The 17500-nt window shown below is 47.1% G+C and overlaps 1 protein-coding gene across 1 annotated transcript; it reads left to right on the forward strand.

Annotated features, from left to right (window-relative positions):
- Window positions 1–2042: 2042 nt before the first annotated feature.
- Window positions 2043–17391, forward strand: anxa2b (annexin A2b; the record flags this gene model as incomplete). The annotated part of the gene is made up of 12 exons (XM_080530578.1): window positions 2043–2093; window positions 3301–3394; window positions 4222–4316; window positions 5749–5862; window positions 6511–6601; window positions 7058–7137; window positions 7642–7701; window positions 9716–9809; window positions 10238–10333; window positions 11092–11150; window positions 14548–14670; window positions 17332–17391. 12 exons carry the CDS (start codon window positions 2043–2045, stop codon window positions 17389–17391), a joined length of 1017 nt encoding a protein of 338 aa, XP_080386704.1.
- Between the last annotated feature and the right edge of the window lie 109 nt (window positions 17392–17500).

A 17500-nucleotide genomic window follows, 5' to 3' on the forward strand; every position in this document is an offset into this window, starting at 1 on the left:
AGAAGAGTGGAGCAGGGGATGGAGGAGAGGGAGGGAGTGAGTGAGTTGTGGAGAGGAGGAAGAGGAGGAGAGAGAGGGAGGGAGGGGAGGAGTTGGACCCGTGCTCATGCAGCGAGCCTTCCTGTCTCTGGTATTTAACCACCACACCCTGCTCTGCCTGCATAACGGGAACTACCCTACCGCTGCATCTAGCCCCCATACACCACGGTAAGACTGCCCTGCACCCTGCTGTGTGTGTGTGTGTGGGTGGGTGTGTCTGTGTGTGTATGTGTGTGTGTGTGTGTGTGTGTGTGTGTGTCTGTACGTGTGTGTGTGTGTGTTATGCCATCCGGTGATCCAAACTTTCTGCGCTGTCAGCTGATTCTCCTCAACGACTCATAGTCTGATAGCATCTAGAATCTATATAGCTTTATGTGCATGGTTCGGTTACAGTACAAATGTAATGTGAGATATACTCTTTTCATCCACAGCACAGACGTTTACAAAGTGCAACGTTTATCTGTGAGCAGAGGCATTCTAGAGTTCTAGAGTGGGATTCTAGAGTGTTACTGTCTGACCCATACACACCCACCACAATGAATATAGACTGTTCATTTATAGCCCACTGTACTATGTACTATGTCATTAGGACTTACACAGTCTATAATCAACAAGCGGACGTCATGATAATTATGAATATCAAAGGGCCGCTGGTGATCATAGACTGCAGGGGAGGCTGGGGGAGGTAGAACACCAGGGGAGGCTGGGGGAGGTAGAACACCAGGGGAGGCTGGTGGAGGTAGAAATCGGAGGACGGGCTCATTGTAATGCACAGACCTGAATGAGGTTTCACGGTGTGAAACACAGACGTTTGGTATCATTCCTTCTGTTCTAGGCCTTACAATGAGCCCGTCCTCCGATTTTTCTACCTCCACCAGCCTCTACCCTAATCGTGCACGAGACAGAAACACAAATAGTTTGAGAATGAGGCGAAGGGTGACACATGAGTGTGAGCTGTGGCTCTACGGTATAACTGCCAGGTTTGGCAGAACACACACAACCCCCCCTAGTTGGATGAACAGGATGTGTGATTCACACAAGTTCTGGAAAAATCTGTTTTGTTCCACTACTAGAGAATGTTAGCGAACGGTTGCTAGGTGATATCACTTTGACCTACTGCGCACCCAGTGCAAATATTCCGCTCCCCCCCTACTTCAGTTTTCCGGGAGAGGAAATACAACAATTAACTCTTATTTGAAGCCTTTTACTGTTTGTGTCTTTGAGGTATATCCTTGTATTCATGGAATGAACTGTCTTTTGACATCAGTATCCCAAACATCACCATCACTTTGGTCTGGCGATTAAGTGTCTTCATATCTGTAGTGTCGTAAATGAGACCTTTGAATTATTTGCTCCTGCTATAAAAACTTGTATAAAAACTATAAAAATGCGTGGGCTGTATTCAGTACTCAAGTTGTAAAAGAAAGTCAGGGGGGATGGTGGATTTTATCATATGGGGACAATGTTAGCATCCCCACAGCGTCAGTGACTTCAGCGTCAGTGGCTTGGTTAAAAATGTCATTGCATGTGTGCGTGCCCCCTCCCTCGCCCACAGTATCTTACTCAATATGTGCAAAACTAAATGTTGAAATAGCAGTAACACCACGTTCATTGATAAAATGACATGGAATGGGGGGATGGAAAGGGGGGATGGCAGTTTTAGAAGGGGGATGATTTTGACTGTTTTTATTTCAGGGGGGTTCAAGGGTTCAAGGGTACTTTATTTGTCACATGCACAGACATACAAGGTAAAACATGCAGTGAAATGAAATGGGACTAGAGTCACTAGACACTCAACGCTGTGCCAGAGAAGAAAGAGACAATAGTAACAATAAAAGACACAGGACATAAGGGACATAAAGTGCTGAACATAGAGTGCTGTGCAAGTAGCAACGGCCATCCCCCCATATCCCCCCTCAACTCGAGTGCTGGCTGTATTCAATTGTTACATAACACATTAATTTTGACTGACAATACCACTTGTTATCTTGCAGGTATTGAACATGGCGTTGGTCTCTGAGTTCTTGGGCCAGCTCACATTGAGTGTTGGTGGGGTGAGTATTATAATACACATAGTCACTGTGGACACATTTACACTATGATGACATACTCATCCTTAGTAAGCTGTATATGTACATACTTAGTAAGCTGTATAACTGTATATACCTCTAAACTACCGTACCTGCCATACTGTTAACTACTAATATATAACTACTAATATTACTTAATACTGTTGCCATAGCTGCAACGTTTGCAGGAAAAGTGCTATACAAATAAGTTATTATTATTATTATTATTATCATTATTATTACTGTACCTATCACTATCATTGTCATGTTTATGATGTTTTTATATCACTATTTGCACTTCTGGTTAGATGCTAAACTGCATTTCGTTGTCTGTTACTTGTAGTCTGCAATGACAATAAAGTTGAACCTAATCTAATCTAATCTTAGGTTAGCTCACCAGTTTGATGATGACACAGTGGTTATGACACTTAGATGTGGTGTTGGTTACGGAATGTTTACCTCACCTAGAGTCATTCAGTGTCGTCCAACTCATTAATAATAATCATAATAATAATAATAATACATTAGACTTATATAGCGCTTTTCTAGACACTCAAAGACGCTTTACAAACTGAAAAAATCGAGTAGTAATAATAAAAAGAAACAAAAGGTAAATAGAAGAAAGTATCGGGGCCTATTGAAGGTAGTGCTGGGGACACATGGGAAGGGGAGGGGGGGGAGAGGGTTAACTGGTGAAGGGGAGGGGGAGAGGGTTAACTGGTGAAGGGGAGGGGGAGAGGGTTAACTGGTGAAGGGGAGGGGGAGAGGGTTAACTGGTGAAGGGGAGGGGGAGGGGGAGAGGGTTAACTGGTGAAGGCGAGCTTGAAGAGGTGGGTTGTTGTTTCATTGTTTCAACAACACACCTTTCTTTCAGGTCTAAGTTACCTAGCAAGCGTGTGCTAATGACTAACTAAAGTTAATATTTTCAGAGATTGTTAACCGAGTTTAGTGTATGTAGTAGTACCACCACCGTGTATCTGGGAATGCAAGACAAGACCTAATATGCCCCCTCAGAGGGAGGCTGGTGGAGGCGGGGGAAATTGGAGGACGGGCTCATTGTAATGCCTGGAGGCTGGTGCTGGATAAGGAACGGTTATCAAAGCCAGATGATGCCATTCCTTATTGCACAGTTGCATGATGTGTCTGGCAGGGCTAGACAAGAGCTGACATGACTGTGATATTCTGTCTGTAGGAGGCCGAGCCCACCTTCCCCACGGTGGTGGCAGCAGAGGACTTTGACCCCGCCAAAGACGCCACCAGGATAGAGACCGCTATCAAGACTAAGGGTGAGAGAGAGACCCACCACATACATAGACCCACAGTTGCACGTCTGCCTGTCTGTCTGTCTGTCTGTCTGTCTGTCTGTCTGTCTGTGTCTCTGGTCTGATACTGTCTGTCTGTCTGTCTCTGGTCTGATACTGTCTGTCTGTATATCTGTGTATCTGTCTGTCTGTCTATCTGTGTATCTGTCTGTCTGTCTGTCTGTCTGTCTGGTTGGGCTTCGGACGGTACATCAAACCACACCTCCAAGAAACAAGTCTCCTTCTCTGTTGCATTTGGACGAGGAGGAAAACCAAGGCGAGCCCCTCAGTGCAGCCCCCTCTTTAAAATATCAAGCTTAGATGCACCGTGGAATGATCTGGAATGATCTTCCTGCGGTTGGAAACAGAGACGGTTGATAGAGTATGTTGTTATTAAGTGTGGTATTCTGAGTCAGCCTGTGACTTCACCAACCACAGAGTAGGGCTTCCCCAGTACGGCTGTTCATCCAGACCACACCCCCCCCCCCACCCTAACCCCGCCCCCACCCCCTAACCCTAACCCCCCCCCAAGCCCAACCTCAGTGGAGTCACCACAGGCCTGGGGAGGTTAGGGTCTTTCCACTATGTTCTGTACATAGAATGTGAGTGAGGTCACGAGAGCTCTGTTACTATGGTGACCATGTCTTCCAGGTCTGTCTGTCTGTCTGTCTGTCTGTCTCTGGTCTGATACTGTCTGTCTGTCGGTTGGTCGGTCTGTCTGTCTGTCTGCATATCAGTGTGGCTGTGGTATAACACATGAATAACACCTTTATTATGAATAACACCTGTATGCTGGGTTCTGTGTTGCCCAGGTGTGGATGAGCAGACCGTCATAGACATCCTGACCAGGCGGACCTACGCCCAGAGGAGAGAGATCGCCTTCGAGTATGAGAAGAGAGCAAAGAAGGTCAGGGGTCAACACAACACAAAGATGACACTTCGGTTAAGTCTGACGTTACTTTGTGACGTTTAGCAATTTCCGGGTCCAAATAAAAAAATCCCTGCACCAGAGTACCAGTGTACTAAAGCACCAGAGTACCAGTGTACTACAGCACCAGAGTACCAGTGTACTACAGCACCAGAGTACCAGTGTACTAAAGCACCAGAGTACCAGTGTACTAAAGCACCAGAGTACCAGTGTACTAAAGCACCAGAGTACCAGTGTACTAAAGCACCAGAGTACCAGTGTACTAAAGCACCAGAGTACCAGTGTACTAAAGCACCAGAGTACCAGTGTACTAAAGCACCAGAGTACCAGTGTACTAAAGCACCAGAGTACCAGTGTACTAAAGCACCAGAGTACCAGTGTACTAAAGCACCAGAGTACCAGTGTACTAAAGCACCAGAGTACCAGTGTACTACAGCACCAGAGTACCAGTGTACTAAAGCACCAGAGTACCAGTGTACTAAAGCACCAGAGTACCAGTGTACTAAAGCACCAGAGTACCAGTGTACTAAAGCACCAGAGTACCAGTGTACTAAAGCACCAGAGTACCAGTGTACTAAAGCACCAGAGTACCAGTGTACTAAAGCACCAGAGTACCAGTGTACTAAAGCACCAGAGTACCAGTGTACTAAAGCACCAGAGTACCAGTGTACTACAGCGGTAGAATGACAGTTCAATCGTTTTTTAGACTCTGATCTATTCATACAACAAGGGACACAGCAGCACTTTCCCGTTTTCCCCATTGTCAGGGTCTTTGAGCCTCGGAAAAGCGCTATACAAATATAACCAATTATTATTATTATTACTGAGGCATTTCGAAGAGAGCGCCTCAGCCAACGTTGGACCCGGAAACACGTCACGACTTAACAACTGAATAGCGTTCCTCCTGCTCAGGAAGATATAACCTCATTATCTCTGTTCTTAGGTCCACATTATAAAGCATCAATCTCATTTGGCCATGACTTATATCTCCCCTTTGGGACTGAACTGTATGCAAGTTGTATTACACATTTTTTCCAGTTTGATAAGACCCATAAGACTGAAGACCTCCATCTCTTCAGGTTACACCTTAACTGCTCCTCCTGAGACATCTACCTAACTATCCTCCAGCACTGCGTCTCCTGAGACACCCGCTTTTCCCCTATACTGTGTCCCCTAAGACTTCTACTGCCCCCCTTGTACTGTTTCTCTGTTCTCCAGTGTCTATATACTGTATATATAAAAATAAAAATAAAGTGTTCCTTCTATCACGGAGACTGCCAATGGCCCCGGGCCTGAGCTAGATTACTCTTCCTGCTACGACTGGTGGATTGACGATTCACTTGCTTAGTCAAATGTATCGATTGTAAGTCGCTTTGGATGTAAATGTAAATGTGATGTTTGTGTCCTCCAGGATATGATCTCCGCCCTCAAGGGGGCGCTGTCTGGCTCTCTGGAGGCGGTGATGCTGGGGCTGATGAAGAGCACGGCCCAGTACGACGCCTCCGAGCTCAAAGCCTCTATGAAGGTGAGGAAGAGGAGGAGGAGGAGGAGGTTAGGTCTATGAAGGTGAGGAAGAGGAGGATGAGGAGGAGGTTAGGTCTATGAAGGTGAGGAAGAGGAGAGTGAGGAGGAGGAGGTTAGGTCTATGAAGGTGAGGAAGAGGAGGATGAGGAGGAGGTTAGGTCTATGAAGGTGAGGAAGAGGAGGATGAGGTTAGGTCTATGACGGTGAGGAAGAGGAGGATGAGGAGGAGGTTAGGTCTATGAAGGTGAGGAAGAGGAGGATGAGGAGGAGGAGGAGGTTAGGTCCTAGCTACCAACCTAGTCCTAGTCCTACCCTCTCTACCCGCGTCTAATGATTGCTAAGTCAGCAGCTAGCAGTGGTTCGAATCCCTGGCAGGCTGGTGTGACCCTGACAGGTGTTTATTAATGCCTGTGTGGTGTTATTTTTAAAATGTTTACATTTTTGAGTTAGTAATTAATAAAATACAAAGGTTCCATTTCTCAATTCCAAAACATAATGGAATGTAAAAACTTTGACGCTCAATATCTCTGAACCTCCCTAAACGGAGATAGAACCTTATCATTCTAAACTCACGACTTGACGATGTCAAATCCTACTGTCCGTGTTGATATCTTGATGCTGATGAAGGAACCGCTCCTTCTCTCCTCAGGGTCTGGGGACAGATGAGGAGAGTCTGATAGAGATGGTGTGCTCCCGCAGCAGCGACGAACTGGTGGACATCAAAAAAGTTTACAAGGACTGTGAGTTAGGCTTAGATAACATGTACCGCATGACTTGTCATCGCGATCCGATTGAAGATTTGTTTGTTTATTTAATCATTTATTTTGGCTCCGTCAACAAAAAATTGTTCCGCAACTGGACTGTTGCCTAGTAACCTGAACACAAACATCTGCAGGCTAGCTACTTTGTATTAACGGTCATTTGGGAGTGATACATAATAGTTAAAAGTCCCAGTGCTGTTATACTGTATATCAGCACTCATGGAATGTCTCTTGTCCAATCAAATTACTTGGTCGGAACTAACTGTTGTATAATTTCTATTTTTTATTTTTGTAGTATTACTACTCGATCTTTTCAGTTTGTAAAGTGTCTGTGAGTGTCTAGAAAAGCACTATATAAGTCTAATGTATTATTATTATTATTATTATTATTATTATTATCAAGTTTTAGGTGTTCAATATGTCACTCATCCACAGTGTTCAAGAAAGAGCTGGAGAAGGACGTCGCAGGCGATACGTCGGGAGACTTTGCTAAGCTGCTACTGGCCCTAGTGAAGGTACGACCAGCCAATGGCTTCAACACATGGAAACGAGGCTATCGCTAAGCCACGCCCCCATTTGAAAACTCGGACAAACAAACAAACAACGTGACTGACAGTTGACTGACTGACCGACTGTGACTGAATGACATTCAATGACTTACAATGGCGGTGGGAATTGGCAAATTTCTGATTTCTGATTTACCACAGCAATTAAAGACATGTTTGTTTTTTTGGTTTGTTTTAAGATGACAAGAATATTTAGTCTAGAAGCTTTTCACCATCAGATATTAGCGAGTTGTTTATCCGAGTTTTCTGCCTGTAGTGACTTTTGCTGTGATATGATTGGACAATTTCTATTTTGGGGGCGTGGTTTAGTGATAGGTCTATTATGGGTTGGATTTACATACATACAGATCCGAGGGATTAGTGAATGGAAAAAGAGGAGATGGCGAGTAAGAGTGGTAACGTTGCTGTCTCACGTCCTCTCAGTAACGTTGCTGTCTCACGTCCTCTCAACAGACGAAGAGAGACGAGCCCTCCAACGTCGTGGACTATGAGAAGATCGACGAGGACGCGAGGGTAAGTCAAACACTCTGGTTCTCTTGTACCGTAGTTGTAGCCACACATCACAGTATATAACACTAGAACAGCCATGAGGAGTAAAGAAACATGTTATATCTTTGCACTCAATCAAATTACAGGACCCTCCTTTCATGACTTTTACTAGATATGTGCGTTCTACCACCCAGTATCCTTACATTTTCAGGATAAGCTAGTATGAAGCTATTTAGCTGTTTTTCTGTGTAGGAAGCAGGATAATTTACAAGCGGCGCCAACTAGTGGTCATTGTGTGTAAGTAGCAGCTTGAGCATTGTAAAGAGGGAGTCGTTTGACCCCCCCGAGGCAGCTCTTTTAGTAGAAAGGCACGGCTGTTCTAGTGTTAACACATGCTAACACTTGTTGCATTTGGCCCCGACAAACAAAAACACTTGACTTTAGGGGAGGCTGGTGGTGGTAGAATTCCTGATTCCATTCCTTGCCTTACAATGAGCCCGTCCTCCGATTTCTACCTCCACCAGCCTCCCCTGGTGGACATGACGTCACAGTAGGCTACTTCATTCAAGGTGCTGCATACAGGGTTGCCAGATGGGGCGGGTTACCGCCGAATGGGCTACTGGATTTAGGCTGTAAATTGTCAATCCCACCTGGCAACCCTGGCTGCATACTGAACGCATCACCATTAGGACAAAAAACAAGTAGCAAAAGAACATTCTACAACAGCATGTTTGGATACTGGATTCTGATTGGCTAGCAACAGTGGTAAATATCTCAACAACCCACAGTTCAGACCGCATTTCCAGTATCAATGCGCCTCCCAATCAATCTGATTAAGAACACCTGTGCTGACCTACAATGCAATGGTTGATCTTGTTTATGGGACTATATTCTGTGGTGGAAGGATATATGTATTCTGAAACGATTAATGATTGTAAGTACATGAATTTAATGTTACAACTGTATTGTGTGGTGGCTGTTGATGCAGATATAACACTACATTTATGGACAGTGTGTACGCCGATAATATGCAAGGAACTTTTCCTGGATACATGGTGTACAGGTTTTTCGCCCTTGCTTGCTTGCTTTGCGCCGGTGGTCCTTGGGCCTCCCCTTGGGGGCCCCCGGCTGCCCCGTGTGCCTGGTCTGTTCCGCCGCCGGGGCACCTGCTTGGCCGTCCTTGTGCGGGGCCTTTATGGTCTGTGCTTGCTTGGCTGGGCCGGGTGTGCTGGTGGTGGGGCGGGCTGGGTGTGTGGGGCGGCGGGGGCTCCCCGGGGGGTGGTGTGGGGGCCCACCGCTGGGTGCTGGTAGGCAAACTGGCTAGTAGTCGCTCTATGTGTAGAGGGCTGCAAGGGAGTTTTCCTGGCTACATAGTGTACAGGTTTTTACTTTTGCCTGCTTGCGGCTCTGTCAGTATTGATTGATTGATTGACTGAGAATGTTTATTATGTGAAGCGCATTGAGTTGCATCTTGTAAGAAATGAGCTATACAAATAACATTTGATTTGATTTGATTTGTTGTAGAAAAGCAATTTACCAATCGAGGGTGGGGGTTGTGGACTCATTTACCACTGTACAGGGTTTTCCTACTCGGCTTCGCCGAGTTCGTGCCACAACCCTGTACCAGTGGTAAATGAGTCCACCACCCCCTTCCTCTCATGGTAAATTGCTTCCATCTAGAATCCGTAGTTATACCTCCTGCCTTCGACCTCGAGGATAACCTCAATGAGCACAATACAGTAGCCTACATCAGGAATTGAAATGACGTTGTCTATGTCAGTGGTTCTCATCCCTCTCCTTGGGGCGCCCCAGCCGCTCCAAATATTTGGTCTGTTCCACCACCAGCACACCTGATTCAACTGATCAAGTACAAACCATAATTGCTAGTACTTGATTAGTTGAATCAGGTGAGCTGGTGGTGGCACAGATCAAATATGTGGTGGGGCGCCCCGAGGAGAGGGTTGAGAAACACTGGTCTATGTGACATTTATATAGCAGTAGCATGCGGCTAAATGCTTATTGGGTGTTGTGTCTGCAGGCTCTGTACGACGCAGGCGTGAAGAGGAAGGGAACCGACGTGGCCACCTGGATCTCCATCATGTCTGAGAGGAGCGTCCCCCACCTGCAGAAAGGTAGCTAGCCTAGCACACACCTGCAGAAAGGTAGCTAGCCTAGCATACAAACACCTGCAGAAAGGTAGCTAGCCTAGCATACAAACACCTACACAAAGGTAGCTAGCCTAGCATAGTGTAACGAAGCTGTATAAGGTCTGTTAGCAGCTCCACCAAGGGAGTTAACTCTTGTGGTTGTGGTTAGCGCGGCCGGTGGTTATGCGGGAGATCGGGGTTCGACTCCCGCATGGGGCGAGTTACACTCCCGGTCCCGCTCGCTACAATACAAACACCTACACAAAGGTATCTAGCCATTGGGTAAATCCCAAAGCTTGAGGTGGTGTTGGAGTGACTGTGAGGGGGTGTTGGAGTGACTGTGAGGGGGTGTTGGAGTGACTGTGAGGTGGTGTTGGAGTGACTGTGTCTGACCCAGGTCTTCTCTGGCCCAGTGTTCGACAGGTACAAGAGCTACAGCCCCTACGACATGAAGGAGAGCATCCGCAAGGAGGTGAAAGGAGATCTGGAGAAGTCCTTCCTCACACTAGGTAACCCTGGTAACCCTCTGTTCACACAGCATGTCAGTATCTGCCGGTACATGAACAACTTTGTTTGCGAGTTCATTGGCCGAGTGACTTGGCATGACTTGGCATGACAAAGTCATTTGGCATGACTTTGGCCGAGTCATGCCAAAGACTATAAACATGGTACCCGATGCCTCCCTGCTTGGCACTCATCGGCATTAAGGGTTGGATTTGGGGGGGGGGGGTAAGACCCTGCGACATACCAGCGTCATGTCCAGGGGTTGTACTTGTCTTGTACATCACGCCGCCTCACGCTACGGAAACAGGAGATAGGCTCCTGCCCCCTAAGGGCCGTTAGGCTGGAGAACCATCGGTTCTAAAGGCTACTTACTGACTTTGTTTGCAAAATGTAAACAACTCACACATCATAAAACGTGTGTTACAGTACATTCTGAATAAAATATCCTGTGGAGTCTTTATGTGAGCACCTCAACACCACAGATGCAGTCTAAAGGCCAATGCACACGGCTGCAATTTTGTCGCACCGCCAAATTCGATTCCATTGTTTTGAATGAGACAATGCACACGGCGTGCGATGCGATATTGTCGCACGACAACATTCGATTCTCCATTCACACCCACACACTTCGGTGGTGTGAATTGAGAATCGAATGTTGTCGTGCGACAAAATCGCACGCCGTGTGCATTGGCCTTAAGGAGAAAAGGCCCAGTAGAGAAAGATAATTACAACATGTTTCTCTGCCCCTCTCCCCCCTCTGCAGTGGAGGTCTTCGAAAACAAACAGCTGTACTTTGCTAACAGACTCAGCGAAGCCATGAAGGTAATCTTGAATCTCATTTCTTTTTTATGATGATTTATTTAACTGTATATTCACCAAGTGTAATAGGGCTAAGCCAACCAACATGATATGTTGTACTGTCAAACACCCGAAGGTAGTGACAAATAAGGGAGTCCACACGTGTGTTTAAATGGTACAACTTAAGTTTTACTTAGGTAAATTAATCAAAATAAACTAAATAACATATGTATATGAATATGGATAAGAATCAGTGGTGTATGCCATGAGTGAATGGTTGTATAATGTAGGTTGTATGTGTAAGGGGTGTATGGATGTATGTAGTGTCAAACTAAAGGCCCCAAAACCTGGTACCCTGAGACCTTACAAACAACCCTAACGGAACCAAAGCAGAAGGAAGGAAGAGAGAGAGCTGAGGACACACCCATCTTATATACCCATCCTCAGCTCCCCAAACCCCCAGGTGACCCCACTTAGCCTGACGACCCACCCACTCTGCCCAGGCTCCCACAGGAACCAGCACCAGCCAATGTGCAGGCAGAGTGGGAGGCATCACAGTACATTAACAAAAGACATGCCAGTATGTTTATGCTTGCAGGGCTCGACATTGAGGCTTGTCCGGGACAAGTACATTTTATGTTCGGACAAGTGGACTTCCTCCTGCAGTTGTCCGACAGAGTACCGTATTTTCCGGACTATAAGTCGCACCCGAGTATAAGTCGCAGCAGGCCAAAAACGGGGCACGAAGAGAAAAAAACCACATATAAGTCGCACTGGACTATAAGTCGCATGGTTCAAGGGAACGGGCTTGGCGGAATCAGCGGGGAAAGAAGACCCTGTTGAGCTTGACTCTAGTCTGGCACTGTGAAGAGACATGAGAGGATTTGTAAGCCCAGGAAGGACATAATTCACGTTAAAACTTCTTCTGAAAGGTTAGAAATACTTAAATTATCGAGTGTAAAGCCAGGGCTAGCTAGCGCGTTGCTAACGAAGGTTAGCAAAATGGCGTCGCGGGAGCATGCAAACAGGATGGAACAGCCTCTGAAAGGTGATAAATGACTTTAATATCGTGTATAACGTTCATAATAGCGTGTATAACGTTCATAATATAGTGCTTAATGTCCACATTGTCGAGTGTAACGACTATTTATCGTGTATAAGGCCATGACAAAGATAGCTTGGTGAAAAACGGAAGTAGTTAGGATGAAGGGCGGCCTACAAACAATGCAACATTGAACAGCCTCTGAAAGGTAATAAATGACTTTAATATCGTGTATAACGTTAATAATATCGTGTATAAGGTCCATAATATCATGTTTAATGTCCACATTGTCGTGTTTAATGTCCACATTGTCGAGTATAATGGCTATTCTATCGCGTATGTGGCGCTAGCGGAAGTAGCAAAATAGCCTCGCGGGGGTAACTTAGCAACATAGAACAGTCTCTGGAAGGAATAAATGACTTTAATATCGTTTATAACGTCCATAACATTGTGTATAAGGTCCATAACATCATGTTTAATGTCCACATTGTCGTGTTTAATGTCCACATTGTCAAGTATAATGGCTATTCTATCGTGTATGAGGCGCTAGCGGAAGTTACTCCTTGGTTCATGTCAGTCAGAGATTACAGTATGTCAGTTCATGTCAGTCAGAGATTATGAATTATTGATATATAAGTCGCACCTGACTATAAGTCGCAGGACCAGCCAAAGTATGAAAAAAACCGCGACTTATAGTCCGGAAAATACGGTAGTCAAAACAAAGAGAAAAATAAATCAAATTAAATATGTATTAATATCCGCAAAACATTTATTCCTCCTTCAGTTGTCCGATCGGAAAAGTAATACATGTTTTAACGAGCTATGCTGCACCTCATTCTCGCTGCCTATGAGGCGGCATAGCTTGCATCAGAAACTCTAATGCTATTGCGTGACCGTTATTAACTCCACTGCCAACCTTCTTGACCATGAAGTTGGCTTGTGGAAATGTTAACTCTGTAGTGAAAGAAACCAACACGCTACTCAAGCCAGCAAGCACAATGTTCCTTCAAGCACCTAATACTGGCCAGGTGCCAGGAAAAGCGGCGAAACACTAAATGTCATCGGACAAAACACCAGCACCATTGCCGGTGTTCTGCCAAGGTATGCGGCCTTGTCAATGTCTGCTGCCTTGTCAATGTCTGCTGCCTTGTCAATGTCTGCTGCCTTGTCAATGTCTGCTGCCTTGCCAATGTATGCTGCCATGTCAATGTATGCTGCCTTGTCAATGTAGCTGCCGTGTCAATGTAGCTGCCTTGTCAATGTTTGCTGCCATGTCAATGTCTGCTGCCATGTCAATGTTTGCTGCCTTGTCAATGTCTGCTGCCTTGTCAATGTAGCTGCCTTGTCAATGTCTGCTGCCTTGTCAATGTCTGCTGCCTTGTCAATGTCTGCTGCCTTGTCAATGTCTGCCGCTCTGTCAATGTCTGCTGCCTTGTCAATGTATGCTGCCTTGTCAATGTAGCTGCCTTGTCAATGTATGCTGCCTTGTCAATGTCTGCTGCCTTGTCAATGTAGCTGCCTTGTCAGTGTATGCTGCCTTGCCATTATGAAAGCGTTATCAAAGCGTACTCGCCTGTCGATCACCCGTACGCTTTGATAATATCTTCACTCATGATCATCTAGTCTGGTCTGGCACCAACGCCGTCTGTTGTTCTTCCTGCACACAGGTAAACATATCTGGGATCCAGCAGCGTCGTCGTGCTCGCGCAAACAAACCCGGCGAAAGTTTTACTTGTTCTGGACAAGTAAAACTGCGTTAATGTCGAACCCTGTTTGGACAAGTAACTTGAGCTCTCAGACAAGTAAAAGATGAGCTCTCTTGTCCGAAGGACAAGTACCTGAAAAAGCCCTGAAACCTGAAAAATGTCAAGCCCTGGCTTGTATATTCACCAGTACTTACCTGTCTGTTCACCAGTATGTACCTGTCTGTTCACCAGTACTTACCTGTCTGTCCACCAGTACTGACCTGGCTGTCTGTCCACCAGTACTTACCTGTCTGTTCACCAGTACTTACCTGTCTGTTCACCAGTACTTACCTGTCTGTTCACCAGTACTTACCTGTCTGTCTGTTCACCAGTACTTACCTGTCTGTTCACCAGTACTTACCTGTCTGTTCACCAGTACTTACCTGTCTGTCTGTTCACCAGTACTTACCTGTCTGTTCACCAGTATGTACCTGTCTGTCCACCAGTACTTACCTGTCTGTTCACCAGTACTTACCTGTCTGTTCACCAGTACTTACCTGTCTGTCCACCAGTACTGACCTGGCTGTCTGTCCACCAGTACTGACCTGTCTGTCTGTTCACCAGTACTGACCTGTCTGTTCACCAGTACTGACCTGTCTGTCCACCAGTACTGACCTGTCTGTCTGTCCACCAGAGTAAAGGGGCGAAGGAGAAGGTGGTGACCAGGATCATGGTGTCCCGCTGTGAGGTCGACCTGATGAAGATCAGAACTGAGTTCAAGAGAGCAGATGGGAAGAGCCTCTACCAGACCATCTCTGTAAGTCTGTCTGTCTGTCTGTCTGTCTGTCCCTCTACCAGACCATCTCTGTAAGTCTGTCTGTCTGTCTGTCTGTCTGTCCCTCTACCAGACCATCTCTGTGAGTCTGTCTGCCTGCCTGTCTGCCTGTCTGTCTGTCTGCCTGTCTGTCTGTCTGTCTGTCTGTCTGTCTGTCCCTCTACCAGACCATCTCTGTGAGTCTGTCTGCCTGCCTGTCTGTCTGTCTGTCTGTCTGCCTGTCCCTCCACCAGACCATCTCTGTGAGTCTGTCTGCCTGCCTGTCTGTCTGTCTGTCTGTCTGCCTGTCCCTCCACCAGACCATCTCTGTGAGTCTGTCTGCCTGTCTGTCTGTCTGTCTGTCTGTCCCTCCACCAGACCATCTCTGTGAGTCTGTCTGTCTGTCTGTCTGTCCCTCCACCAGACCATCTCTGTGAGTCTGTCTGTCTGTCTGTCCCTCCACCAGACCATCTCTGTGAGTCTGTCTGTCTGTCTGCCTGTCTGTCTGTCCCTCTACCAGACCATCTCTGTGAGTCTGTCTGCCTGTCTGTCTGTCTGTCTGTCTGTCTGTCTGTCTGTCCCTCCACCAGACCATCTCTGTGAGTCTGTCTGTCTGTCTGTCTGTCCCTCTACCAGACCATCTCTGTGAGTCTGTCTGTCTGCCTGTCTGTCTGTCTGTCTGTCTGTCTGTCTGTCCCTCCACCAGACCATCTCTGTGAGTCTGTCTGTCTGTCTGTCTGTCTGTCTGTCCCTCTACCAGACCATCTCTGTAAGTCTGTCTGTCTGTCTGTCTGTCTGTCTGTCTGTCTGTCTGTCTGTCCCTCTACCAGACCATCTCTGTGAGTCTGTCTGTCTGCCTGTCTGTCTGTCTGTCTGTCTGTCCCTCTACCAGACCATCTCTGTAAGTCTGTCTGTCTGTCTGTCTGTCTGCCTGTCTGTCCCTCTACCAGACCATCTCTGTGAGTCTGTCTGTCTGCCTGTCTGCCTGTCTGTCTGTCTGTCTGTCCCTCCACCAGACCATCTCTGTGAGTCTGTCTGCCTGTCTGTCTGTCTGTCTGTCTGTCTGTCCCTCTACCAGACCATCTCTGTAAGTCTGTCTGCCTGTCTGTCTGTCTGTCTGTCCCTCTACCAGACCATCTCTGTGAGTCTGTCTGTCTGCCTGTCTGTCTGTCCCTCTACCAGACCATCTCTGTGAGTCTGTCTGTCTGTCTGTCTGTCTGTCTGTCTGTCCCTCTACCAGACCATCTCTGTAAGTCTGTCTGTCTGCCTGTCTGTCTGTCTGTCTGTCTGTCCCTCCACCAGACCATCTCTGTGAGTCTGTCTGTCTGTCCCTCTACCAGACCATCTCTGTGAGTCTGTCTGTCTGTCTGTCTGTCCCTCTACCAGACCATCTCTGTGAGTCTGTCTGTCTGCCTGTCTGTCTGTCTGTCTGTCCCTCCACCAGACCATCTCTGTGAGTCTGTCTGTCTGTCTGTCCCTCCACCAGACCATCTCTGTGAGTCTGTCTGCCTGTCTGTCTGTCTGTCCCTCCACCAGACCATCTCTGTGAGTCTGTCTGTCTGTCTGCCTGTCTGTCTGTCTGTCTGTCCCTCCACCAGACCATCTCTGTGAGTCTGTCTGTCTGTCTGTCTGTCCCTCCACCAGACCATCTCTGTGAGTCTGTCTGTATGTCTGTCTGTCTGTCCCTCCACCAGACCATCTCTGTGAGTCTGTCTGTCTGTCCCTCCACCAGACCATCTCTGTGAGTCTGTCTGTCTGTCTGTCTGTCCCTCCCTCCACCAGACCATCTCTGTGAGTCTGTCTGTCTGTCTGTCTGTCTGTCCCTCCCTCCACCAGACCATCTCTGTGAGTCTGTCTGTCTGCCTGTCTGTCTGTCTGTCTCCTCCACCAGACCATCTCTGTGAGTTCTGTCTGTCTGTCCCTCTGTCTGTCTGTCTGCCTGCCTATCTGCCTGTCTGCCTGCCTGCCTGCCTGTCTGTCTCTCTCTGTCTGTCTCTCTGTCTGTCTACAGTATCTATCTTTCTACTGTATTCACCATATCTATTTTCTTCTGTCCAGTAAAAGTCACATGGTCACGTCACCATCATTAAGACCTCCGTGTGACATCTGTCTGGCCAGTGCCAGAGTCCTCTCCATGCCTCTAATTGTGCCTCCGTACGGTGGCCTGCGAGGGCCACCTGACTACCAGGGTGTGTCTGTTACATACAAGGGGCGGCTGTGGCGCAGGAGGTAGATCTGCAGTCTAATGATCGCAAGGTCGGCAGATCGGTGGTTCGAACCCCGGCTGGCCACAGGTCGAGGTGTCCTTGGGCAAGACACTAAACTGTAAAAAAAACAAACTAAATTTTGACCAGAAATGGAGATAGAACCATGTAATTCTAATGTCACAATTTCCTGCCCTCTCCCCTCCCTAAATGTGTGTCTCTCTCTCTCTCCCTTCTCTCTCTCTTCCTTCTCTCTCTCCTGCTCTCTCTTTCTCTGTCTGTCTATCTCTCTCTCTCTCTCTCTCCCTATCTCTATCTCTCTCTCTCTCTTCCTTCTCTCTCTATCTCTCTATCTCTCTCTCTTCCTTCTCTCTCTCTCTCTCGCTCGCTCTCTCTCTCTCTCTCTCGATAGAACCGTATAATTCTAACGTCACCATTTCCTGCCCTCTCCCCTCCCTAGGAGCACACTAAAGGGGACTACCAGAAGGCCTTGCTCAGCCTGTGTGGAGGGGACGACTAACCTTCACCCCCCCGAGACACGGCCCCCATGTCCTCTTAGAAGGACACATCCTACACTGAGGACAGTAGAGGCTGGTGGAGGTAGGAATCGGATGGAATGGACGGAATGA

This window comes from Nansenia antarctica, assembly GCF_963989245.1.
Source record: "Nansenia antarctica genome assembly, chromosome: 5".
Lineage (NCBI taxonomy): Eukaryota > Metazoa > Chordata > Actinopteri > Argentiniformes > Microstomatidae > Nansenia > Nansenia antarctica.